The sequence below is a fragment of the Lutra lutra genome, chromosome 13 (genome assembly GCF_902655055.1).
Source record: "Lutra lutra chromosome 13, mLutLut1.2, whole genome shotgun sequence".
Taxonomy (NCBI): Eukaryota; Metazoa; Chordata; class Mammalia; order Carnivora; family Mustelidae; genus Lutra; species Lutra lutra.
The window spans coordinates 29,710,326-29,736,976 of NC_062290.1; the positions used below are offsets into that span (position 1 = coordinate 29,710,326).

Below are 26,651 nucleotides of genomic sequence, written 5' to 3' on the forward strand. Positions count from 1 at the left end.
CTATGGGGTGACTTACGGATGATCCAATCTGAATGTGGACTGTTGCCCCAGAATGGGTGGATATGTGATCGGGATAAACACGAGTATTCTCTGGGCCACTTTTCTTTTTACACCCTATGGGCAGGGTCAGGCCTGCCGTCATCTCCATGGTTTGTGAAGCAGGGCAAACTCCAACATGGGCCTGCTTCTCCATTCCCAAGGTAACAGGATAGAAGCAGAACAGGAGCTCCCTGGGGAGAAGGAGAGCACAGGCTCCGGGAGAAAGAGCTTGAGTACCAGCTGCCAGGCTTGAGAAAGCACCCTCAGGGCAGAAGCCCCATCCACAGGAGGTCAGAGATCAGGTCACAAAAGTACCACCAGTGTTCTCATGATTCACAAGTGCCTGCTGTTGACTTACCATGTTGAGAAATAATTGCAATATCTTATTAGTTTCAGGCTTATATCATAGTGACTTGATATTTTTATATGTTACGAAATGATCCCTGTGATGTCTAGTTATCAGGTCATCAAAGTTATTACAGTAATACTGGCTATATTCCACATGTTGTACATTATGTCCTCACGGACTTATTTTTGTTCACTTGTTTTGTTTTTTAGACTCCATATGTAAGCGAAGTCGTATACTTGTTTTCCTCTGCATGACTTCTTTCACTTAGCATATACCCTCTTAGTCCATCCATGTTGTCTGCAAATGGCAAGCGCTCATTCTTTTCTACAGCTGTGTAATATTCCATTACGTACATACACCACCTCTCCTTTATCCATTCGTCTACTGATGGACACTTAGGTTTCTTCCATATCTTGGCTATCGTAAATGAAGCTGCAATCAACAGGGAAGCATATATCTTTTCAAATTAGTGTTTCCGTTTTCTTTAGGTAAATACCCAGTAGTGGAATTACTGGATTGTATAGTAATTCTATTTAAAAATTTTTGAGGAACCTTCATACTATTTTCCACAGTACTTGCACCAATTTACATTTCCTCCAACAGTGCAGGAGAGTTCCTTTTTCCACATCCTTGCCAACACTTGTTTTTCTTGTTTTTGATTCTAGCCATTCAGACAGGTGTGAGGTGATACCTCACTGTGATATGGATTTGCATTTCCCTGATGATCAGTGATATTGAACATCTTTTCTTCATGTCTGTTGGCCATCTGTATATCTTCTTTGGAAAAATGTCTATTCAGGTCTTCCACCTATTTTAAATGGATTATATTTGTACTTTTGGTGTAGAATTGTGTGTTTTTTAAAAAAAGGGATTTATTTATTTATTTGACAGAAAGAGAGACATACTGAGAGAGAGGAAACACAAGCAGGGTTCCTGGGAGAGGGAGAAGCAAGCTTCCTGCTGAGCAGGGAGCCAGATGCAGGGCTCGATCCCAGGACCCTGGGATCATGACCCAAGCCAAAGGCAGACCCTTAACAGCTGAGCCACCCAGCTGCCCCTTGGTGTAGAGTTGTGTAAGTTCTTAATATATTTTGGATCTTAACCTTTTATCAGATGCTATTTGCAAATATCCTCTATTCAGTAGATTGTCTTTTCATTTTGTTGATGGTTTTTCTTTGCTATGAAAGCTTTTTATTTTGGTGTGATTCCAATAGTTTATTTTTGCTTTTGTTTCCCTTGTCTGAGGAGACATATCTAGGAAAATGTTGCTAAGGTCAATGTCAAAAGGATTACTTCCTATGTTTTCTTGTAGGAGTTTTATGGTTTCAGGTCTCACATTTAGGTCTTTGATCCATTTTGAGTTTATTTTATTATGGTGTGACACAGTGGTGCAGTTTCATTCTTTGGCATGTAGCTGTTCAGTTTCCCAGCACCATTTGTTAAAGAGGCTGTCTTTTCCCCATTGTAGGTTCTTGCCTTCCTTGTCATAAATTAGCCATAAAAGCATGGGTTTATTTCTGGGCCCTCTATTCTGTTCCACTCATCTGTGTGTCTGTTTTTGTGCCAGTACCATAATGCTTTCATTATTATAGCTTTGTAGTATATCTTGAAATCTGGGACTCTAATACCTCCAGCTTTATTCTTTCTTAGGATTGCTCTGGCTACTCAGGGTCTTTTGCGGTTCCATATAAACTTTCAGTTTATTTGTTGTAGTTCTATGAAAAATACTGTTGGTATTTTGATAGGGATAGCACTGAATCTACAGATTGCTTTGGATAACATGGATATTAATTCTCCCAACGAACATGGTGGATCTTTCCTTTTGTGTCATATTCAATTTCTTTCATCAGTGTTTTATAGTTTTCAGAGTATAGTCTGTCCCCTCCGTGGTTAGTTTATTCCTAGGTATTTGATTTTTTGCAGCTACTGTAAATGGAATTGTCTAATTTCTTTCTGCTACTTTCTTGTTAGTGTACAGAAAGCAATATTAATTTTGTATCCAGCAACTTTACTGAATTCACTTATTCTAATAGGTTTTCTGGTGGAGTCTATGGTTTTCTATGTGTAGCATCATGTTATGTGCAAATACTGAGAGTTTACTTCTTCTTACCAGTGTGGATGCCTTTTATCTTTTTTTTTTTTCTTGTCTGTGGACAGGGCTTCCAGTACTGTGTTGAATAAAAGTGGAAGAGTAGATGTCCTTGTCTTGCTCCCAATCTTAGAGGAAATCTCTCAGTTTTTCTCTATTGAGTATGATGTTAGCTGTGGGTTTGTCATATACAGTCTTTACTGGGATACCTTCCATTTAAACTTAACTCTGTTGAGAGTTTTTATCATAAAGGGGTGTTTAATTTTGTCAGATGCTTTTTCTGCAAATATTAATATGATCATATAATTATTATCCTTTGTCAATGTGGTGTGTCATAAAGATTGATTTGCAAATACTGAACTATCAACCCCAGAATAAATCCCATTTGGTCATAGTGAATCATACTTTTAATGTATTGCTGAATTTAGTTTGCTAATATTTTGCTAAGCATTTTGCATCTATGTTCATTAGGAATAGCAGCCTGTTATTTTTTTTGTTTTGTTTTATTTTTTGCAGTGCTTTTGGTTTTGCTATGAGGGTAATAGGTACTAACTTTTCTTTAAATGTTTGGAAGAATTCACCACTGAATCTGTCTGGTTGTAGACTTTTGTTTTTTGGGAGTTTTTGATAACTGATTCAATTTCATTACTAGTAATTGTTCAGATTTTCTATTTCTTTCTGATTCATTTCAGGAAGACGGTATGTTTCTAGGAATTTATCCATTTATTCTAAGGTTGTCCAATTTGATCTCATGTAATTTTTCATAATAGTCTCATCATCCTTTGTATTTCTGTATTTCTCCTCTTTCATTTCTGATTTTATTTGGGTCTTCTCACTTTTTTTCTGCTTAAAGGTTTATCAATTTCATCTAACTTTTCAAGGAACTAGCTCTTATTTTCATTGATCCTTTTGGTTTTCTTTTTTCTTTTCTTTTTTTTTTTTTTTTTTTTTTGGTATCAGTTTCATTTATTTCTGCTCTGAACTTTAATATTTCCTTCCTTACACTAACTTTGGGCTTTGTTCATTTTCTCCACTTCCTTTAGGTGTAAGGTTAGATTGTTTGAGATTTTTCTTGTTTCTTATGGTAGGCCTGTATTGCTATAAACTTCCCTCTTAGAACTGCCTTCACTGCATCCCAAAGATTTTGAACCACTGTTTTCATTTTGTCTCTATGTGTCTTTCTGATAGCCTCTTTGATTTCTTCATTGACCCACTGGTTCTTTAGTACCATGTTGTTTAGCCTCCATGTGTTTGTTTTTTTCTTTTTTTTTTTTCTTGTGATTGAGTTCTAGTTTCATACCATAAGATGCATGTGTGATTTCAATCTTCTTAAATTTATTGAGATCTGTTTTATGGCCTAACATGTGGTCTATCCCAGAGAATGTTCTGTGTACACCTGAAAAGAATGTGCATTCTGGTGTTCTGGGGCTGTTCAAAGACACTGTTTCCTTATTGATTTCCTGCCTGGATGATCTAGTCATTGCTATAGGTGAGGTGTGAAAATCTCATACTGTTATTGTATTACTGGCCATTTCCCCCTTGAACGTCTGTTCTTTTTGCTTTATGTATTTAAGTGCTTGAATGTTGGGTGCACAGATATTTACAATTGTTATATCCTCTTGGTAGATCAATGCCTTTTCATTATATAATGCCCTTGTCTTTTGTTACAGACTTTGTTTTAAAGTCTATCTTCTCTGATATAAGTATTGCTACTCTGCCTTTCTCTCTTTTTTTGGTCTCCATTTACATGGATTATCTTTTTCCATCCCTTCACTTTCAGTCTGTATGTCTCTTTAGGTCTGAAGCAGAGTGTCTTGTAGGCAGTATATATATATATATATATATATATATATATATATATATATGGACAGTACATACACACACATATGTATATATACATATGTATGTGTTTATTGCCATTTTGATCATTGTTTTCTGGTTGTTTTTGTAGTTCTTCTCTCTTTTTTCAAAGATTTTATTTGTTTATTTGAGAAAGAGGATGAGCGGAGAGAGGAAGAGGCAGACTCCCTGCCAAGCAGGGAGCCCAGTGCAGGACTCAATCCCGGGAACCCTGAGATCATGACCTGAGCCAAAGGCAGACGCCCAACCGACTGAGCCACCCAGGTGCCTGAAGTTCTTCTCCTTTGTCTCCTGTTCTTTTTCCTTATGTTTGATGGCTTTCTTTAGTGTTATGCTTGGCTTTTTTTCCTCTTTATTTTTTGGTATCTATTAAAAGTTTTTGGTTAGTGACCACCATGAGGTTCATATGTAACATCCTAATTATATAGCAGTCTACATTAAGTTGATAGTCACTTAAGTTTGGACACATTCTAAAAGAACTTCATTTTTACCTTCCCACCCAGTGTTATATATACTACTACTTTTTGCTACTTTTGTCTCTTAACCTTCATACTAGCTTGGTGATTGTTTTACTATCTATATGTGTTTCCTTTTACTCATGAAATTTTTTTCATTTTTATAATTTTTTTACTTCCAATTATGGCCTTTTCCACTAAGAGAATTCCATTTAACATTTTTTGTAAAACTGATTTCATGAAGATGAACTCCTTTGAATTTTGTTTATCTGGAAAACAACCTTTCAATTTTGGATGATAATCTTGCCAAGAGAGTATTCTTTCTTCCTTCCTTCATTTATTTATTTATTTATTTATTTATTTGACAGACAGAGATCACAAGTAGATGGAGAGGCAGGGAGAGAGAGAGAGGGAAGCAGGCTCCCTACTGAGCAGAGAGCCCGATGTGGGACTCGATCCCAGGACCCTGAGATCATGACCTGAGCCGAAGGCAGCGGCTTAACCCACTGAGCCACCCAGGCGCCCCCCAAGAGAGTATTCTTACTTGTATTTTTTTTCCTGCTCATTCCTTTGGGTCCCTCATATGTTATTAATTGATTCTCTCTTTCTGCTTTTAAAATTTTCTCTTTATCTTTACTCTCTGACATGTTACTTATTACACGTCTTGTTTGAAACTCTCTGTGCTTCTTGAACCTGGATGTCTATTTCTTTCCCCAGGCTAGTGTAATTTTCAGCTATTATTTCTTCAGGTAAGTTTTCCGACCCTTTCTCTTTTCTCCTCTGGGACTCCTACAATGCAAATGTTTGTTCACTTAATGTTGTCCAAGACACCCCTCCCCTTAACCTCATTTTTAAAAACTCTTTTCTCTGCTCAGCTTGGATGTTTTTCCATTACCCTTTCAGATCATTGATCCATTCTTCTGCATCCTCTAATCTACTGTTGATTCCCTATAGTGTACTTTTCATTTCAGTTATTATATTCTTGATCGATTCTTTTTTATATTTTCTATCTCTTTGTTAAAGTTCTCAGTAAGTTCAGCCACTCTTCATTCTGAGGAGTATCTTTATGATTACTTTGAACTCTTTAGCAGGTAGACTGGTTATCTCCATTTCATTCAGTTTTTTTTCCCTGAGGTTTTGTTCTTCTGTTTGGAGCATATTCCTCTATGTCTTCATTTTTCCTGACTTTCTGTGTTTGTTTCTAAATATTCAGTGGTACAGTTACTTCTCCTAAACTTGAAAGAATGGTCATTTTCCATGTAGAATGTCTGTGCCTGGTGACTTTGACTGGATGTCTGTGTCTGTGTCTGGTGTAGGCTGGGGGTCCCAGGATGCTCTGTGCAAGGGGCCTATGACGGAACAGCAGAGGCCAAGGTGGGGAAGGGCTGGGAGGGCCCAGGGTGCTCTGCACTGAGGTTATCTCAGCAAGTCACATGGAGCCGAAGTGGTGCTGGCCTGCAGTTTTGTCCCTTTGATGAGATGGCTGGAGCTAGAGTGAATGCTGACCAAGGCTTGGGCTAGTATAGGCTAGAGGCCCAGGCTCACTGAGGTGATAGGCTGACTGGGGCACCTGAACCCCACTCCCATCCATGCTATCAAGGTGGGGGGAATGTAAACCATGGTGCTTGCCAAGGCCTTTGATCCAGAGGGAGTCCTCCCTTGCCCAATGACTGGCAAGGTTCTAGGGATGGATCCTTTATATTTTAGTTGCTCTTTTAAATCACATTTTTCTGTTTCCCAAGGTGTCTGGGGCTATGTGGGCTAGACGCATGGGGCTTGCTGGCTTTGGTGCCCAGACCTGCCTCATGTCTGCATTATGAAGGTGAAAGGAGAACATAAATCATGGTGCTCAGCAGTCCCTCTGACCCAGAGAATTCCAGCAGCTCCTCTACTGTTTAGCAGGGCTCTACGACTGATTCCTTTATATTTTAGTTGGCTTTTTAAACTATGGCTTTTTTTTTTTTTTCTGTGCCCCAGGGCATACAAATCTACTCATGGTTCCTCAGTACTATCCCTCTCCAATATAGTTCCAGTGTGTGTGGGGGGGGGGGGCGGGGGGGCAGAGGGTTTCCCTTCGTTACCGTGTTTCCATCTTTCTTGCCATTCTCTATGTGGTCTATCTTCTGTTAGGCAGAAGATGTTCAGTCAGCCCTCAGTTCTTCAGAAGGAATTGTTCCATAAATAGGTATAGATTTGGTGTGTCCATGGAAATAGGCGAGTTCAGCATCTTCCTAAATAGCCATCTTGGACCAGAATTCACGACTTAATTATTTTATAACTGGAAGCTTGTTCCTCTTAATCCCCTTTACCTGTTTCACCTCTCCCACCCCCAACAACCACCACTCTGGTAACTATCAATTTGTTTACCTTATCTATGAGTCTGTTTCCATTTTATTTTGCTTTTTCATTTGTTTTGTTTTTAAGTTTTAATTTTATTTTTTTAAATAGTCAGGGACATTTTAATTTTATCTATCTATCTACTTGAAGTAAGCTCTATGCGGGGCTTAAACTCATGACCCTAAGATCAACAGCTGCATGCTCTGCCAGCTGAGCCAGCCAGGTGCCCCATTTTGTTTTTTAGATTCCACATATAAGTGAAATCATATGGTGCTTATATTTCTTCTTTACTTATTATTTTTTAAAAAATCTTCTCTTTATTTTACTTAGCACAATACCCTCAAGGTCTATCTATGTTGTTGCAAATGGCAAGATTTCATTTTTAAAAAATTTTTTATGGCTGAGTAATATTCCATATACATACCACATCCTTTTTATCCTTTCATGTACTAATGGACATTTACGTTGCTTCCATATCTTGGCTATGAAAAATAATGCTACATTGAACACAGGGCTGCATATTATCTTTTTGAATTGGTGTTTTCATTTTCTTCAGATAAATACCCAGAAGTAGATTTGCTGGATTATATAGTAGTTGTATTTTTAACATTTTAAGGGACTTCCACATTGTTTTGTATAGTGGCTGCACCAATTTACATTCCTGCTGTAGCGTATAAGGTTCTCTTTTCTCCACAGTCCTGTCAACACCTTGTGTCGTTTTGATAATAGCCCATCTGACAGGTGTGAGGTGATAACTCATTGTGGTTTTGATTTGTGGTTCCCTAATGGCTAGTGATGATGAGCATCTTTTCAAACATCTCTTGGCCATCTGTATTTCTTTGGAAAAAAATGTCTAAGTCCTCTGCTCATTTTTAATCAGGTTTTCCCCCTTATGTTGTATAAGTTCTTTTTATATTTAGATATTAACCCCTGATCAGCTGTATGATTTTCAAAAATGTCCTCCCATTCAGTAGGCTATGTTTTCATTTTGTTGATGGTTTCCCCCACTGTGCAAAAGCTTTTTAGTTTGAGGTAGTCCCATTTATTTTATTTTAGCTTTTGTTGCCCTTGCCTGAGGAGACTAGTAAAAAAAAAAATATTGATGTTGAAGATGAAGAGCTTACTGCCTATGTTTTTTCTTCTAGGAGTTTTATGGTTTTCAGGTCTTATATTCAAGTCTTTAATCCATTTTGAATTTACTTTTATATGTGGTGTAAGATAGTGGTACAATTTTCCCAGCACCATTTATTGTCTTTTCTCCATTGTATATTCTTGTCTCCATTCCTGTAGATTAACTAACCATATATGTATGGATTTATTTCTGGACTCTCAATTCCATTCATCTGTGTGTTTTTTGCAATACCATACTGTTTTGATTATGATAGCTCTGTAGTATAGTTTGAAATCAGGGCACATGTCACCTCCACCTTTGTTCTTTCTCAAGACTGTTTTGGCTATTTGGGATCTTTTTAAACCACAAATACACAAACATAAAAAATTTAGATTTCTTTGTTCTAATTCTGTGAAAGATGCCATTGGTATTTTAGTTGGGATTGCAATGAATCTGCAGATTGCTTTGGGTAATAATTTTGAGAATGTTAATTCTTCCAAACAATCACCATAGAATATCTTTCCATTTATTTGTGTCATCTTCAATTTCTTCCATCAATGTTTTATAGTTTTCAGAGTACAGGTCTTTCATCTCTTTGGTTAAATTTATTCCTACAGGGTGCCTGGGTGGCTCAGTCCATTAAGCATCTGCTTCGGCTCAGGTCATGATCCCAGGGTCCTGGGATCAAGTCCTGCATTGGGCTCCCTGCTCAGCAGGAGTCTGCTTCCCCCTTTCCTTCTACCCCTCCCCCCTGCTCATATGCATACTTTCTCTCTCAAATAAATAAAATCGTTTTAAAAAGCAAATTTATTCCTATATATTTTATTCTTTTCAATGCAATTATAAATGGGGCTGTTTTCTAAATTTCACCTTTTGATGCTTCATGATGCTTCACAATAGAAACATAACCCATTTCTGTATGGTAATTTGTGTCCTCTGACTTTACTACGTTCATTTATTAGTTCTAATAGTTTTTGGGTGGAGTCTTTAGGGTTTTCTAAATATAGTACCATGTCATCTGCAAACGGTGACAGTTTTATTTCTTCCTTACTAATATAGATGCCTTTTTTTTTTCTTGCCTGATTGCTATGGCTAGGACCTCCAGTGATATGTTGGATAAAAGTGATGAGAGTAGCATCCTTGTCTTTTTCCTTCCCTGATCTTATGAAAAAAGCTTGCATCCTTTTTTCACCATTCAGTATAATGTTAGCTGTGGATTTGTCCTATATGGCCCCTATTATGTTGAGGTACATTCCTTCTATACCCACTCTCTGAGAGTTTTTATCATGAATGGATATTAATTTTGTCAGATACCTTTTCCGCAGCTATTGAGATGATCGTATGATCCTTACGCTCTGTTTTGTTGAATTTGGTTTGTGACGATTCTGTTGAGGACTTCTGCACCTATAGTCATCAGGGATTTTGGTCTGTAGTTTTCTTTTTGTGTGTGTGGTGTCCTTATTTGGTTTTGGTGGCCTCACAAATATGTTTGAAAGCATTTCTTCCTCTTCAGTTTTTTGGAATAATTTGAGAAGGACGGTCATTAACTCTTATTTATTTATTTGTAGAGAGTGAATGGGGAAGGGGCAGAGGGATAGGGACAGAGAGAATATTAAGCAGGCTCCACACCAAGCATGGAGCCCAGTGCAGGGCTTGATCTAACAACCTTGACATCATGACCTGAGCTGAAATCAAGAGCTGATCGCTTAACCAACTAAGCCACCCAGATGCCCCATTAGTTCTTTAAATGTTTAGTAGAATTCACCTGTGAAGCTGTCTGGTCCTGGAATTTTGTCTTTTGGGAGCTTTAAAATTATTGATACAATTTCATTACTTGTAATGAGTCTACTCAGATTTTCTACTTTGTATTCAGTCTTGGATGGTTGCTTGTTTCTCAGAATTTACCCGTTTCTTCTAGGTTTTCCAATTTGTTGCTCTATAATTGTTTGTAGTAATCTCTTATGAGCCTTTATATTTCTGTGGGGTCAACTGTAATTTTGTTCATTTCTGATTTTATTGATTTCAGCCCTCTTTTTCTTAATTAGTCTGGCTGGAGGTTTTTCAGTTTTATCTTTTTAAAGAACCACGTTTTAGTTTCATTTATCTTTTCTTATGTGTTTGAGAGAGAGAGAGAGAGAGTGTGTGTGTGTGTGTGTGTGTGTGTGTGTGTTTGGTGCCTCTTTCATTTATTTATGCTCTGATCTTCATTACTCCCTTACTTGTACTAACTTTAGGCTCTGTTCTTCTCTTTGCAGTTCCTTTAGATATAAAGGTAAAAGTTAGGTTGTGTATTTGGGGTTTCCTGTTTCTTGAGGGGAGCCTGTATTGCTGTGAACTTCTCTTTCAACTGTTTTTGCTGTATGTGATTACTTTTGGAAAGTTGTTTCCATTTTCATTTGTCTCATGGTATTTCATTAGTTTCAGGTGACAAAAATACCTCCAACACTTTCATGATTCAAAAGTGCCTGCGGCTGACTTTTTGAAGTAACTTTTAATATTAGACCAGTTTTAGATTTATAGTTTACTGAAAAGATAATACAGAGAGATCCTGTATCTTCCACATCCAGTTTTCCCATTGTTAACCTCTTAATTTTATAGTACATTTGTCACAATTAATAAACCGATATAGATATACTTTTATTAACTAAAGGCCAAATTTCATTCTGATCTCCTCAATTTTTCCCTGATGTCCCTTTTTGGTCCCAGGATCACATCCAAGATACATTATATTTAATTTTCAAGTCTCCTTATGCTCCTCTTGGCTGCAACAGTTTCTCACACTTTCCTTTTTTTGATGGCCTGGACAGTTTTGAGGAGTACTGGGTAGGTATTTTGTTGAATGCCCCTCAACTGGGGCTTGTCAATTACTTTTCTCAATATTAGACTGGGGCTACAGGTTTTGGGGAGGAAGACCACAGAAGTGCCATTTTCATCACATTATCCTAAAGTTAGCTATAATCAAAATGACTTATCACTGTTCTCGTTGACCTTGATCACTTGGCTGAGGCAGTGGCTGAAAAGCAACTATTACACTTATACCTGGCCAGAGAGAAAATGTTAGTTGGTACTGAGGTCTATGGACACGTGGGACATTTTTTAGCTTTCAGCTACGAAGTTCAGCCACCGTAAACAGACTTAAAATTAAGTGAAATATGCATTGTATAAAAGTATACAATAGAGTTTGTGCTGGGGTGGGTGCTGAGGAGAAGGCACCTAGCATGTGTAGCAGGTGAGTCCTTTTCTACCCTGGCAGTGCCCAGGCTCTTGAGAGGACTTCTGCCTGAACATGAGAGGCAGGACTGACAGGCTGGCTGCTGCAGCCTGACTGCTCCATGCTGACTGTTCTACTAGGACTGAGGAGACCCTCCCTGGTGCTGGCTTCTGAGGTTCTTGGCAGTCCCACTTACCACTGGGACTCCCCTCATATTCACATTCAAACAGAACCTGCCCGGGGAAGGGAGCAAGAGGGGGCTCTCTGGGTGCTGGGAACATTCCTTTCTTGAGTTGGTTGCTGGCTGCATAGTTATTTTTGGTTTATGAACATTAATCAAGCTATTCATGTTCTGTATGTATATTACAAGTTAATAAAAAATAGAAACAAAAGCAAATAAAAATTCTAAGAGCCAGTAAGTGGGTGCTTTTTAAACTTGCTCTTTTAACCATTTTTAAGTGGACAACTCACTGGCATGAAGTAAATTCGTAATACTGTACAACCATCACTATCATCCATTTCCAAAACTTTGTCTTTATCCTAAACAAACTCTCCATCCCTCTCCCCTGCCCAGCTCTTGGTAACCTCTATTCTACTTCTTGTCTCTAAAAATTTGCTATTTTAGGTACCTCCTATAAATCAATCATACAGTATGTGACCTTTTGTGTCTTACTTCAGCATAATGTCCTCAAGGTTCATCCATGTGGTACCATGTATCAGAACTTCATTCATTTGTTGGGCTTAAAAATATCCCCCCGTATACACCAACCACACTTTATTCATTTATCTGCTGATTGACACTTGGGTTGTTTGCACCTTTGCTATTGCGCGTAATGCCATTATGAACAGGGGTGGCTAAGTTTCTGTTTAATTCTACAAATTCTTTCACAAAGAAATAGAATTGCCAGATCATATGGTAATTCTGGTTAATTTTTTCAGGAACTGCCAAACTCTTCCACAGTAGCTGTACAATTTTAATATTCCCAACTGGAAATATGAGACTTACAATTTCTTTTTTTTTTTTTTTTTTGAGCGTTCCAATTTCTCTACATTCTCACCAACACTTGTTCTTTTCCATTTTGTTTTGTCTGTAATAGCCATCCTAGTGGGTGCGCATCATTGTGGGTTTTGTGGGTTTTGATCTGCACTTCCCTAATGGCAAATAATGTTGGGCATTTTTTCATGAGTTTAATGGCCATCAGTATATCTTCTTTGGAGAAAAGTCAATTTTGATCTGTTGCCCACCTTGGATTTAGATTTTTGCTATTGTTGATTTGTAAGAATTTCCAATATATTGTGGATACTAAACCCTTTCAGATATTTGATTTCCAAATGTTTTCTTCCCATTCCATGAGTTTGTCCTTTCACTGTCTTACTAATATCTTTTGATGAACAAAAGGTTTTAATTGTGATGAAGTTCAATTGACTTATTTGTTGTCATTGCCTGTGCCTTTGGTGACATTGTCCAAGAAGTCACTGCCTAATCCAATGCCATGAATGATACTCACTTTGACTTGGACGATTCTTTATCCCTCACATCAGCTGGGTTTCAGGAAGGAATTAATTGTAAATCGCAAACATACATTTTTTTAAATTAACAAACAAAACTCTTTGGGTTGCTACAGTGAACACACCTCACTGAAGACTTACTCCTCTTCATGAGGGGAATGGAGTCATGCAATGTAACTAAAAGAATAAGTACATGGGGACACATAAGACCTAGCTTTGGCTATGGGCCCTGGTAGCAAGCTGTGACCTAGAAGAAGTCCCCTTCTTTCTCTGAGCCTCCATTTTCTCTTCCATGTCATGAAGGTGTTGCAAGGGGGCAGGCTCTGGGGTCCCAACTGTCCCACCCATCCATGTTTGGATAGCACCCTGGTACACAACACTTGTCAAAGGCCAGACCCTTGGCCTCTTCCCTGGAGACAATGCACCTCTTCCTTGGAATGTGAGTGAGACTTAGCGTGCTACAGAAGGGGAGACTTACAAGGGTGAGGACTTCCCAGGCAATCACATGGGCTCTAGGAGTCCAGAGCAGGAAGTTCAGGAGGAGGCGCCTGATGAGCTGTTGACACAAAGGTGGTCTGGGGTCTCTGTCTCTGCTCTCTGCAGCTGCTGCCTGAAGATCTCTTGCTGAGAGATTTGGACTTCTAAGCAGCTTTTTGAGGCGGACGAGCACTGCTTTTACCTCTACCTGGGAAGTATAAGGTGAAAGATTAAGGAAGAGTCAAGACAGGAATGGTTCTAGGATTTACTTGGGACTTTGAAGCAAGCCTCCAGAAAGAAGAGAGGACTGGTGCCTGAGGGAAGGCAGACAGAGGCTACTCATGTCTGAGCTTACACACTGCTCCACACAAACCCAAATGGGCGTAATGGAAATTTCTTGACTTTTCTTTCGTCTTGCTCACTAAGCAGCCAAGGCACCATGCCAGGAATTTTTTTTTTTTTTAAAAGAAAGGAAATGGAGAAAAGTCCTCAGCAGAATGCAGTCAGATTTTTATATTGTGGGAAAAAGAACAAAAAGCTCCTTGAAGACTCGCTCACTATCACAGCCACAAATCAATTAAAGCCCCATGCAACTGGACCTCCACTGAGCCAATGTTCCGATAAGAATGAGGTTTCCCTTTTGCCTTTTGCTATCTTTGAGCGGGGGAAACACACACACATACCCCACATTTGTTTTGTTTTAGACACTAGGACAGTCTGTTCATACATGTTTAAAGCCCGAGCAGAGGTCACAAGTCTGTGGAATGCACATAATAACGGTGATTGTTATAGATCTGTGGGTTGTTTTGCATAAAAAATTCTTATTTCATGCTGAGACTTCTGCTTGCTATAATGGTACATCAAGTTGTGACTTGGAAACAAAGAAAAAACTGAAAAGCCATAGATCCAAAATGCCACATGGCACTCATGAACAGCTATGTTCCGTCACTTTCGGAAGAATACTTGGGCCTATTCTGAGAATTCCCATGACCAATTTTATGGATTTTGTGTCTTTTTTTTTTTTCCCCTGGAAGTTAGGGCCTCATTCAATGAAGTCTGTCATAAACTCCAGTACACTAGGAGTGCTGTGTGAGCTATTCTGACCACAGTCCAAGACCGTGAGAAACTGTACCATGGGGCTCTTCCACGGAGAATGGCAGCATTCCAGCAGGAGAGGGCTACTCTCTCACCACCTGCTTCTGTCAGCTGGGCCCAGCCTGCCCTCATCTGATGGCATCTATGGGAGCCCAAGACCCTCCTGCCATCTGAATGGTGTACAAAAATGTCAGAGCTTAGGAAGCTCTGCCTTCATATCCATTTTCTTCTTGACTGAAAAATATCTTCTTGACCTTCTACCTTTGTCCAGTACTCCCTAAAAACTGGTCTTCTTCATCCCAGACCATCTTTCCCTTTAAATGCCTTCCATGTCCATAACCTTCTACCTGACAGGCCAAAACTTTAAACACTTTTTAATTTGTTTTTAGGTAAAAGACATAAGCTTTCTTTTCTAAGTAATACTTTTTATCCTGCATTATGAAAATTTACATATGCTCACGGTAGAATTAGAATAAAAAGTATATAACCCCACTACCCAAATAAAAGTTCTGATCTATCTTAATCTCAGACTGGTCGTGCTCCATTTTCTCCAGAGGAGATGGAGGAAATCAGGTTCACATCCTTCTCATCTTCTTCCCATGCCTTGTGAACACAGCACTATGTTTTCTTACAGTTTGCACAGTGCACTAGAAGCAATGTCATGTATCTATGGTCTTTGAGAACATGATTTTTCACGGCAGAATGCTAGTTCATGGTTAGAATATGTCACAATTTATTTAGTCAGTTCTTTACTACTGAAAGTTTAGGCCATTTGTAACATCTATAATTGCAATAATGCTCACGTCTTACACATAAATCTTTATATGGCTCTCTAATTACTTCCCTAGGATAATTCCTCAAGGTAGAATGACAAAGTTAGAGAATGGCCTAATTCTTAGGGATATACAAACACAGGCATTTTTTGTTTTTATCATGATCCAATTCAAAGTCAGCAAGAGAAGATGGACACCGGTCGGCAGTGAACATGGTCTGCAGAGAGCAGGACGGGACTTTGTGCGGCAGTTGCTCTTGCTTCCTCATTACTGAACCTCAAGGACGGCCGGGAAGACAGTGCTTCTAGCCATGGTTTACTATCAGGGCTGAGCAATTAACCGGATTTAATGACACATTTTGAGGAAAAGGCACAGATGTTGTCAGGCTCATTCAAATCTCCCAATAATCACACGTTCAAAGGCAGCTCACAGTTTGTTTCTCAAGTCACCCAACAGACCATCAAAGGGATTAAAGCTCGAAAAACCCAGGAGAGCGAGAGGTATGTCTTACTAGTTAAACTAGGAAAACTGGGCCCATTTGCTCCTCAGGACATCACACACACCAGCGCCTCCAGCTGGGCACAAAGGAGGAAGAAAGAGGCTTTGGGATCACAAACTTGAAGTGTGGCTTCAATCACAAGATGAATAGCCACCTCTGACAGAGTAGCTAAGACCGAAGCAAATATGCTGGCCCTAAACTACCCTGAGTGAACAAATTAATCTATTTTTTTAAGAGATTTTATTTATTTGAGAGAAAGCAAGAGAGAGCATGATCTGTAGGGGAGGAGGCAGAGGGAGAGGGAGAAGCAGACTCCCTGCTGAGCAGGAAGCCCAAGATCATGACATGAGCTGAAGGCAGACGCTTAACCAACTGCACAATCAGGTGTCCGGAGCTAATCTATTTTTATCCAGTATGCCTAAGCATCCTGGAGTAAGAACTATGCACAGATTTCATTTAAAAAAAAAAAAAAAACAAAAACAAAGTATTAGAAAGACATGCCAATGCAGAACTGTCTAGAAATTACATTTTTTGGGGGGACAATTTATTTCTCTATAGTTCAAAAGTGAACCTCTGTTAGTTTCTATGATCAATACAGAATTTAACACATAACCTTCCAACTTAGCTTATAAACAACCAAAGTATATATAACAGGGCTTTGCAAATCCTTACTGCTACATACATTTTAACTACTACTATAATTAAAAATAAGGATCTCCCTTAATTAGAATTAGGAGTTCCCGTAATTACTTTAATTGATATTTTAAAAGGGAAATAGAAGGCTTTCTTTTTAATCATACAGCAACCCTCAGATACATTTTGTGGATTATGATAATTTCTTTAAAATGTTCTATTTTTGATCCAAAATAAATTATCACCAAATTTCAAGTTTCCAAAATCCAAAACTCTTTCTTTCCTCTACCATGCAAGCCTTTAAACAAGTAAAATAAATATACTGACATATCTGTATTAGTCTCTGCTTTTTTCCAACAACGGAAAACATCAAGCAAATAGGAGCACTGTTCTCTATATAAAGAAACCTGCTCCCTTTAATTATTGAAATTAGCAAAAAGTGCTAGCAGTTAAAGTTTTAAAAACTGGCAAATAAATGTATGCGAGGGAGGTGCCAATGCCTTTAATCAAAGCGTGGCTTCCTGTAATCATTACACTCCACATAAAACAACAACTCTCTTTGCCACAGACAGTCAGTCTAGCACTTAGTGGCTCTGTTATTTATGGAATGCCCAAGACCTTTTTCAGAAGCTAAGGGGTTAACATCAGATTACTTTAATAAGAGTTCTAAACAAGGCTGGTAATGTGAGGACCTGTTGACTGATCCAAAAAAGCAGTAAGTCAAGACAGGCGGGGCTGCTGATCAGAGAGAGGACTGTGCTCCTCAGAAAAGCAGTCAGACTCTGCACAGCAAATGCTAGAGGACCCAGGAGCATCTGTAAACGAGGGCAGAGGTGGCAGCTGAGCAAGAACAAATAAAACGTGGGGGATAGAAGGGCTATGCCTCGTCTACTCGATGCCTCTGAGGAAAGCAGAGTGGCAGTGTCCTGTCTCTAGTTGACTCTGTGAGGAAAGAAGACGTCTCCGACCACACACCCAGCACGCACACACCTATCTGGGTAGACATCGACTTCCTTCCACAATGAACACAGTGAACACTCAGCGCTTAGGTGCCTGGGGGTTAGTAGAAGCCAACCCCGCTACAGGGCCCTTTCCCTACAGGATCCTTTCTGATCCCGAGACGGACCCGGAGCCCTGTACGCAGTGGGCCTTGCCACCCACCATGGTCTGTGCTCGCTGCAGACTCCCGTCACGTGGGCTGTAGCTGAATGCCAAGAGCCAGAGCAGGGCCTCAGGGGGTTCAGCTTCTGACATCACTAACTGCTCAGCCGCCATATCAGCCCATCCTCCAAAGTGAATGAACAAAACCAGCACTCAAAGGGGCCTCCGTAGGACCTGGAACAGAACCAAAACACATGGCAGCCGGCAACTTGATTTCTTTCACTTTTTGGTTCTTAAAGCTACTGTAATGTTTGTGAATGATTGGCTTAAATTGTTCTTATGCACTGAAGTACAACTTGCAAGGAATACAAGTTAGACTCAGAAAAGTAGCTCACAATGAACTCATCACGCTGAACTCATCACAGGGCCATCAAAGGCAGGTCTTTCAAAACACCAGGTGCCCTGAGAGCTTCACATATTTAAATCTTTATATCCAAGGACCATGAGTGAGTGCAGGCCTTTGACAAAGAAAGATTCAGGACCATGACCAACAGGAATGCTACAAGATGAGAACCTGCAGGCCCCCTCTGCTTTCTAGTTGGCCTGCACTGCTGGGCTGCCGCAGAAAGTGGGGCCCCCAGCCATGAGGTGGCCACCCAGGCAGCTCCAGAGCAAGAAATGAGGGGGCTCCTGTGGGTCCAGATGGAGACCAGGGAAGGGACGCAGACAGAAACATGCATGATTTCCTTTCTGACAAAACACAAGGTTCTGGTCAGTATTTTGGCAATTAGGAATTTTGAATGGGCTGCATACTGTATTCTTTCCTGTCATCATATGTATGTCTGAGCTGAAAAGTTAGAAGCTTTTGTGAAGCTATCCTTTTGTCATGCTGGGAACTGAGAGGTGCACTGGTTGTTTAAAGGGTAGACTCTGCTCAAGGAAATGACTCATTACTATGCACAGTGACAGTGTCAGCAGCTTAATATCTCCCCTGGAGAAAATGGAGCAGGATTGGCCTGAGATCAGGGTAGATCAGAACTTTCCTTCTGAACCAGGGAAACTCCTGGAACAGGAGAGTTCTGCGCCTCCCTTGGTTGGATCTGGGCCTGCTGTATCTGTTCTAAGAACAAGTGATTAAATGTTGTAAAATCAAGCTTGTGGAACAGTGGAGAGAAAAGAAAGGAGGGTATTAATCTTACTTGTCCCATAGGAGGGAGATGTGGTGTTCTGTGGGCCACCTCAGTGGTCGGCTGGGTTATGATGTCTCAAAACAAGGGACAGGCTCCACAGGGCCTCTCCCCTACAGACCTCACTATAACATGAGCACCAGGGCTCTCTCACACTTCCTGCTCACAGGTGGGCATCACACCTGGATGAGAGTTTAGAGTGAGGCTTGCACAGATGGGCCTGCTCCTTGCTGTTTTCTGCCAGTAACTGAGCATGTGAGGCAGTCCCAGTGGCCAGCTAAGAAAGCATCTAAACCTGTTCACCCACTCCTCTCTGCAGGTGGAGACTGGGACCTACTTAAGGCAGATCTAGGTTAGGTAGGAGTCCCATAGGGTTTGGGGGCTAGGTCCTGCTCTGCAACAGAGACAACCTAAAAGGATGCACATGGGGCTGACAGGTGTTACAGGTCATTACTATGGCCAAAACTCTATCCCTCCTTGGCTGCTAGTTCTTTTTGTCTCATTTATTATTGGGGAGGGGTAGGTGAGTAACTGGCACAAAGCCTTCATCAGTGACTGTGAACATAAGGAGGACCAATCAGACTTTGTGATGGCTCAGTGAGGAGATAACAGAGGATTTCAAGAGGAATAGTGGCAGAAGAACAAATAAAGACAGTTTCAGTAGGTTAGTAAAGACAACAAATAAAATATTTACACTCTACAAAAGTGTAAGTCAAGAGGAAGCAGAAGGGTATTATGTCACAAAGAACATAATAAAGCCTAAATGTGATTGCTTTTAGGAAAATAATGTGAGAGGGTACTTAATATCATGTTAGAAATTAATTCATATTAGAATGGACTTTCTAACTTTAGATACACAGTTATTAAAAAAGAGGAGGAAAGGGGGGCATTTTACCCTACTGTGCAAGAGAAGAATTTCCTTCCCTTGAGAGTAAGAGGAAAGGAGAAGCCAAGGGACCCAGAGGGCACTGCCCTTCTCCTTTTGCGTGGCTGGGGGCGAGGCAGCATGTAGGCACCGCCTTTCTTACAGGGTCTATTCTTCTTATTGTTATGCTTGTATATTTCAAAATCCAACACCAGTCATTATTGAGGACAGTTTCTACACAGGTATTTAAGTATGTACCTGTTGATTCTGAGCTGCTCAAAGTGATAGGTGTAGCTGGCTATGTGTTTCCTCCACTTCTCAATCAGCAATGTGCTTACCTCTTTGGGAATGGTCGGTAATGCCAACCCCTGTCAGCCCTCTGTGAAGTAAAGATCAGGATCAAGAGAAAACACTACGATGCAGACCTAGGAGTCGTCAGGGTTTGCTTACCTGTGAGTCTGGTCTTCAACTATTTCTCTGAGCATTTCGGAAATATGTTTCAGTGGCTGGTGCCACAGTTCTTGTGGGATTTCTGTGGGCAGAGAGACACACCAGAGGGAACTGAAGAAAAGTCAAACCCATTAGGACTATCTGCTGCTAAGACCAGAAGGGCTTTGGAAAAAGGCCTTATTTTTCCTGGTCCATGGGACCCATACCTCTGGCCTCATGCTATTCCCAGCCGATATCCATCCCTTAGGCCTGGGAAAACCCTGTGTTACTTAGAACTAAACTTCACAGGCTCTTTAACTCACGTACACGGAAAGAGACAAACCGCATAAGCAGCCTGCCCTCGGACTGGAAATGTTGTAGGGCAGATAGCCCAGGTGTTTTTCTTTTCTACCCTCCACCCCATCACTGACAATTCATGATTTCAAAGTACATGGAGCTGGTGATAAAAGTCAACAAGGAACTAAGGATAGGCTGCCCAACTGTTTTTCTATGACTATGATGAATTCAAAATATGATTTCAGGTTTATTTATTTATTTATTTTTTTAAAGATTTTATTTATTTATTTGACAGAGAGAGATCACAAGTAGACGGAGAGGAAGGCAGAGAGAGAGAGAGAGAGGGAAGCAGGCTTCCTGCTGAGCAGAGAGCCCGATGTGGGACTCGATCCCAGGACCCTGAGATCATGACCTGAGCCGAAGGCAGCGGCTTAACCCACTGAGCCACCCAGGCGCCCCTGATTTCAGGTTTAAACGAAACAAAAGGCCAGGAAAATAATACACGGTATCCTACAAACAAATGTCCTTTCTTGAGTTAGTTTTTCTGGTTTGACAATTATCCTATAATTTTAGACACATCTGAACCTGTATGTTTCTGCAGTTCTAAACAACATCTAAAAAAGTTACCACTTTTCCATGAGGTGACAGATTCTATAATTAAATGCATCAGAGGATAATGTAAGCGACGGGGTAAGCACTGCCAGCGACTCCACAACTGTCATGGGTACAGGATCATACGTTATCTTTCCCTCCTTGGAATGTCCGTAACTCTTGACTGGTAGCCTCTGAAGGCACGTTTCATTTTCTTCTTCGTATTAACTATTTAGACCCTTATTTCATGTCCCCCTCTACTTGTAGCTCTTGGATAGTCAGGGCTCATAAGTGATCTTTTATGCCCCACAGGACTTTACAGTGGGCACAAAATCAATTTCTGATGAATAGAAAATTCTACTATTAAAAAATACTTCAGGGACATCTGGGTGGCTCAGTCAGTTAAGCGTCTGCCCTCAGCTCAGGTCATGATCCCGGGGTCCTGGGACTGAGCCCCACATCATGCTCCCTGCTCGATGGGGAGCCTGCTTCTCCCTCTGCCCCTCCTTGTGCTCTTTCTGTCTCAGGTAAGTAAATAAAGTATTAAAAAAAAAATACTTCAATTTGTGAACTTAACATTTTCCCCCCCAAAAGTAATATGCTGAAAAAAAGAATAAGAGGAACTACTGCTAAAATGCACTTACTTATTTTTGGACATAAGTCTGGGAGAGTCACACAAAGGAAAAGGTAAATGGCTGACTTCATGCCCAAGGTATCACCTTAGTCTTTTGTTTATAGATTTCCCAACTTAAAAACTAACAATTCCCGTATTTTTACTGGAGCTCATTCAGCTTTTCACACAGGTTGAGCCCAGGCTTCTCTAATCTGACCTAAGCTGTAAAGTGTACCCCTTGAAAGAGAAATGCTGACTTTTCTGTCTCGTTATCAAGGTTTTCCCATTGTGTTCCCACAGGATGAGTTTCACAACACTGTCGACCACAGGTTCCATCAGCCTCATTATCACCTCTACTACTTGCATCTGAGTGGAGGGGCTCAGATGGGTCACTCTGGGTGAGAATCTACAGCTTCTGGAAAAAGGAACAAGAACTGGATTTTGTAAAATGCTCTGAAACTTTGAATCATCTACTTTCCTTGAATAAATCAATTTACTCAAGTCTCGGGAAAAAATGCAAGCAACACGGACATAAAAAAGTATTACCAGCTCTTTCTATCTTCTTTTTCCCTCCACAGTTAAAAATGCCTTCTTCTCTGGCAGAGTCTCTGCCTTTCCCTCAGATGCCAGGCTTCCGTGGGAAGGACTTTTTTCTCTATGCCTGAAATGTAGCCTAAACACAAGTTCCCTCGCATGCTAACAAGTCCACCCCAGTTGGGTTAAGGATGGAATCATCACTTTCCCAACTGAATGTGGCCAATGGAAGGCTGGCAAATGAGATTAGAGAAGGCCATGATCTATACACTTAACTGAATTCTTTCAAAAGTCTTCCCTTGACTCAGGAGAAATTTCCCCTAAATTTCCTAGGCTTTGTTCATCATTTTATCTTTCCTTCTGTAACAAGCGGCACAGAGTAGAAAGAATGAAATACAAACATCTTCCTCAGCCAAATCTTAGCCTGTTCCTGGCATTCAGGTGGATCTGGCTAGCATCAGTAGAGGCCTATGTTATCCGGAGCAGACTATCAAAACCTATTGAGAGGACGATTTTTTTTTCTTGCTTTTGGTAAGTGATGACAACTGGGAAGTCCAGAAAACTCTCATATCAAAATCCCACAGAATGTGAGACCCTGAGAGGTTGAAGGGATGTTAGAGATGACCAAGTCCATTTCCCCTGTTATATAGATAAGGGACTGGTAGTGAAGGGTCATGATGTGTCCCTGTTCTTTCTTAGAAATTATTTAATATGATCAGAATATGATTTAATATGATCAGAATCAACTTTCACGTACCTTTTGGGTGTTGTAGCAGCACCATAACAAGGGATGGAGAGCCATAAGGAAAGTAGGTCTTGAATGTAAACTTCAGCTACAATAGAATAAAAAATTCAAAACCACATGAACATTTGGGTTGAAAGAGATATTAAGAAAGAACAAAATATTGCATCATCTGCCCCAAAAAGACCTACTAGTACTAACATGGTCAGAATGTTTACTTAAACATTTATTTTTTAAAAAATGCTTCTAATAACCTTGTAAATATGTTCCAGAAAAATGAACCTTTTTGAAATCACCTTCTGGGGCTTAAGAAAAATAAAGTTATGTTCCTGGTGTCTTTATAGCAGTTCTTTACCTCACATGAACCCAATTATGCACATAAATCTCCTATTTAAGTGAGAGTTTCCAAGGCAGTTGTGAGATGCTAGGTATTCCAGCATGATTTTTTAACAACAAAAAAAGCATGAAACAACAATGGTGCTCACAATACTTTGAGGGCCAAAGTGCTATAGTTCTTTATACCCTCTGAAGGCAGAGTGGCTTTTAAGTACTTTTATAAGAAATTAAACGAAAATCTAGAAAGAGTGAAGTGCTCAGGCTTTGATGAGTTTTGGTAAATCTGTAAATCCATCACCCCAGTCGAAACAGAGAACATTTCTGTCACCCCAAGAAGTTCCTTTGTGGTTCTACCACTCCCCAGCAACCAATATTTTGATTTCCGCAAGAGAGTTTAGTTTTGCTTATTCTTGAATTTCATATAAATACAAAGAGTACGCATTCTTTTGTGTCTGGTTTGGCTCAACATCTTTTTTTGAGATTCATCCATGTTACTATGCTTGAGTCATTCATTCTTAGATTCTTTTTTATTGTCTGGAACAATCACTGTATGAATATACTGTAATGTTTATTCATTCCCCTACTGAGGGGTATTTGGGTTGTTTCCGGTTTGGGGTTACTATGAAAAAAAGCATCAAATTAACATTCATATTTATGTCTTTTTGTAGACATGTGCTTTCATTTTTCTTGGGTAAATACCACAGGAATGGAATTACTGAGTAGATGCCTGTTTAACTTTATTAAGAAAACGCCATGTAGTTTTCCAAAATGGTTGTACCATCTCACACTCCACCAGCAATTTATGAGAATCCCAGTTGTTCCACAGAGCAAACCTTTGATATTGTCAATCTTACTAATTTCAGCCACTCCAATGGGTATGAAATGTCACCTCTTTATGCATTTACTATGCGTCTCCTTGACAGCAAATGATGCTGAGTGATTTTCATGTGTTTACTGCCAATTTATAGATCTTTTTTGAAGCATGTATTCATTTCTTTTGTACATTTAAAAAAAAAAAACAAGTTGTTTCTTAGGGAGTAAGAGCTTTATGTAATCTAGACACAAGTTCTCTGTTAAATGTATGTATTGAAAATATTTTCTCTTGCCTGGTGGCTTGCTTTTTCACTTAACGATGTCTACCAAAGAAAAGAAGATTTTCATTCTGATGAAATCTATAATTTACCTATTTTTTCTTGTATGGTTTATGCTTTTTTTCTTTTTTTGCATCCCTTGTAAGAAATCTTAGATGGTTCCAATGTAAAAAGATATATATTCTCCTACGTTTTCTTCTAGGAGCTTTATAGTTTTAGCATTTATGTTGAAGTCTATGACCTATCTCAAATTAATTCTTGTATTTGTGAGGTAGAGGTTCTTTTTTTCCATATAGATATTCAGCTTTTTCAGCCCATCTGTTCAAAATGTTCCTTTCCCCCGCTGAATTGCCTTTGTGCCTCTGTCAAAGACCAACTGACTATACACGCACATACACATGTATATATAAAGGATGAACTATATGGATATGTATTTCTAGACTCTTCACTCTTCAGTTTTACCAATCTATCTATCCTTTTGCTGATACCTCACAGTCTTGAACACTGTAGCTTAAAGTCTTGAAATCAAGTAGTATGAGTCTGCCAGGTTTTGTTTTTTGTTGTTTTTCTTTTAATTTTTTTTTTTAATTTGTTTTTCAAAATTGTTCTGGATATTGTTCTGGAATTATATGGGTTCTCTCTTCAAATATTTGTTTCTTTAAGCAGTGTCTGTAGTTTCCAGCATAGAGGTCTTATACATCTTTTATTAAATTTACTTCTAAGTATTATTTAAGATTAATTTATTTATTCTGGTAGGGGGAGGGCATGTGGACAAGGGGCAGAGGGAGAGGGAAGGCAGATTCCTCATTCAGCACAGAGCCCGATGCAGGCCCAATCTCAGGACCCCGAGATCATGACCTGAACCGAAACCAAGGGCTGGACACCCAACTGACAGCGCCCCCCAGGCGCCCCTTAAGTATTTTAAGGAACTGTGCATTTGTCTTTCTCTCTTTGCGTCTGTCAATTTTGGCTTCGTGTATTTTGGAACTCTGTTATTAGGCTCATACCCATCTATAATTGGTATTTCTCCTGACGACCTGACCGTGGTGCCATTATAAAATGTCCCTCTTTATCTCTGGTCATACCTTGTCTTGAAGTCTATGTCATCTGCGGCTTGTAGTGCCACACCAGCTTTCTGTGCTTATTATCTGTATAACCTTTCTTTTCTTTTACTTTACTCTACCTCTGTCTTTATAGTTAGAATGGATCTCTTGAAAACAACATAGAGTTGGATCTTGTTTTTTTTATCCAATCTGACATTTGTGCCTTTTTACTAGCATATTTAGCTAATTATTATTTAATTTTTGTAATTAATATACTTGTTAGTATGTTGGGTTTAAGTCTACCTTTTGATGTTTTCTTTTGTCCCATTTATTTATTTTTTGTTCCTCGGGCAGCTAATAGTACCATCTTAATGACGTCTCAAGTCCATCAGTTCGTGCCTTCATTTCTGGGCATCCGTGACCCTACAAAACCCTCTCCCACTTCTCATATAAGAGATCTAAAGAGACAGTTAGCAGAGACCCCAATGTAGTTTCCTTTTTTCAAGGCTTAAATCTCCTCCAATTTCTATGTACTTTTTTGGTTGCTCTCTAGTACCTTCAAATTGTTTTTAAACATATTTTGCTCAGAGTTTATAATTTTTATGGGAGATTTAGTCTAATACATTATTGGACTCTGCCACAGCTGGAACCAGAAACTGAACTGATAGGCAAGTTTAGAAAAAGTGGCTTGTTGTGGCAACACTAATCCAGCTGGGCACGTTGATGGAGCTGCACTGTACTTGCCAAATACAACAAGGGTGAGAGGAAAGGATAAAAAGAGAATGCGAAGCAGTGAAGACAAACATTTCTTTTTTTTTTTTTTTTTTTTTTAAGACAAACATTTCTGACAATGGGAAAGAATGTGGATGAATGGGATTTCTCATAAACGTTGGGGGGAGTATAAATTGGCCCATCTACATATGAGAACAATTTGGCAGTATCTACAGAAGCTAAATCTTTGCATACCTAATAACCGGCACTTCCACCCCTAAATATATATCCCAGAATGTTCAGAGCAACCTTATTTCTAAAAGAAAACAAAATCTGGAAACAACCCAGAGGCCTACCACCACTTTCCCAACAATATACTGTACAGCAACACCCCACCACGGCTACACACAACATAGGGCTAGCTTGGTGAATGGAAAAAGCAAGGCTCAAAAGACTGCATATAGTATGCCACTCTTGTATGTTGTTTGTTTTATGAAGTGCCAAAAAGTATAGAAAACATGGGTTAGGAAATCCCATATATGTGATCACACTATTTTCAGAAAAAGCAAAGGAACGATAAACATAAATTCAAAACAATGGCTATGTGGGGGAGAAAGTCCAGGCTATGTGGATACAGATAAATTATTGTTACTGGTCCAGGTCTCGTTTGGCTA

General features: G+C 39.6%; 1 protein-coding gene across 1 annotated transcript in view; it reads right to left on the reverse strand.

Annotated features, from left to right (window-relative positions):
• FANCC (FA complementation group C) overlaps window positions 1–26,651 on the reverse strand; it is a 297,238-nt gene that overhangs the window by 3,589 nt on the left and 266,998 nt on the right. Inside the window, 5 exon segments of the mRNA XM_047700445.1 lie at window positions 13,439–13,645; window positions 17,599–17,741; window positions 17,744–17,772; window positions 20,041–20,122; window positions 22,812–22,887. Of these exon segments, the coding sequence (XP_047556401.1) occupies window positions 13,439–13,645; window positions 17,599–17,741; window positions 17,744–17,772; window positions 20,041–20,122; window positions 22,812–22,887 (537 nt within the window).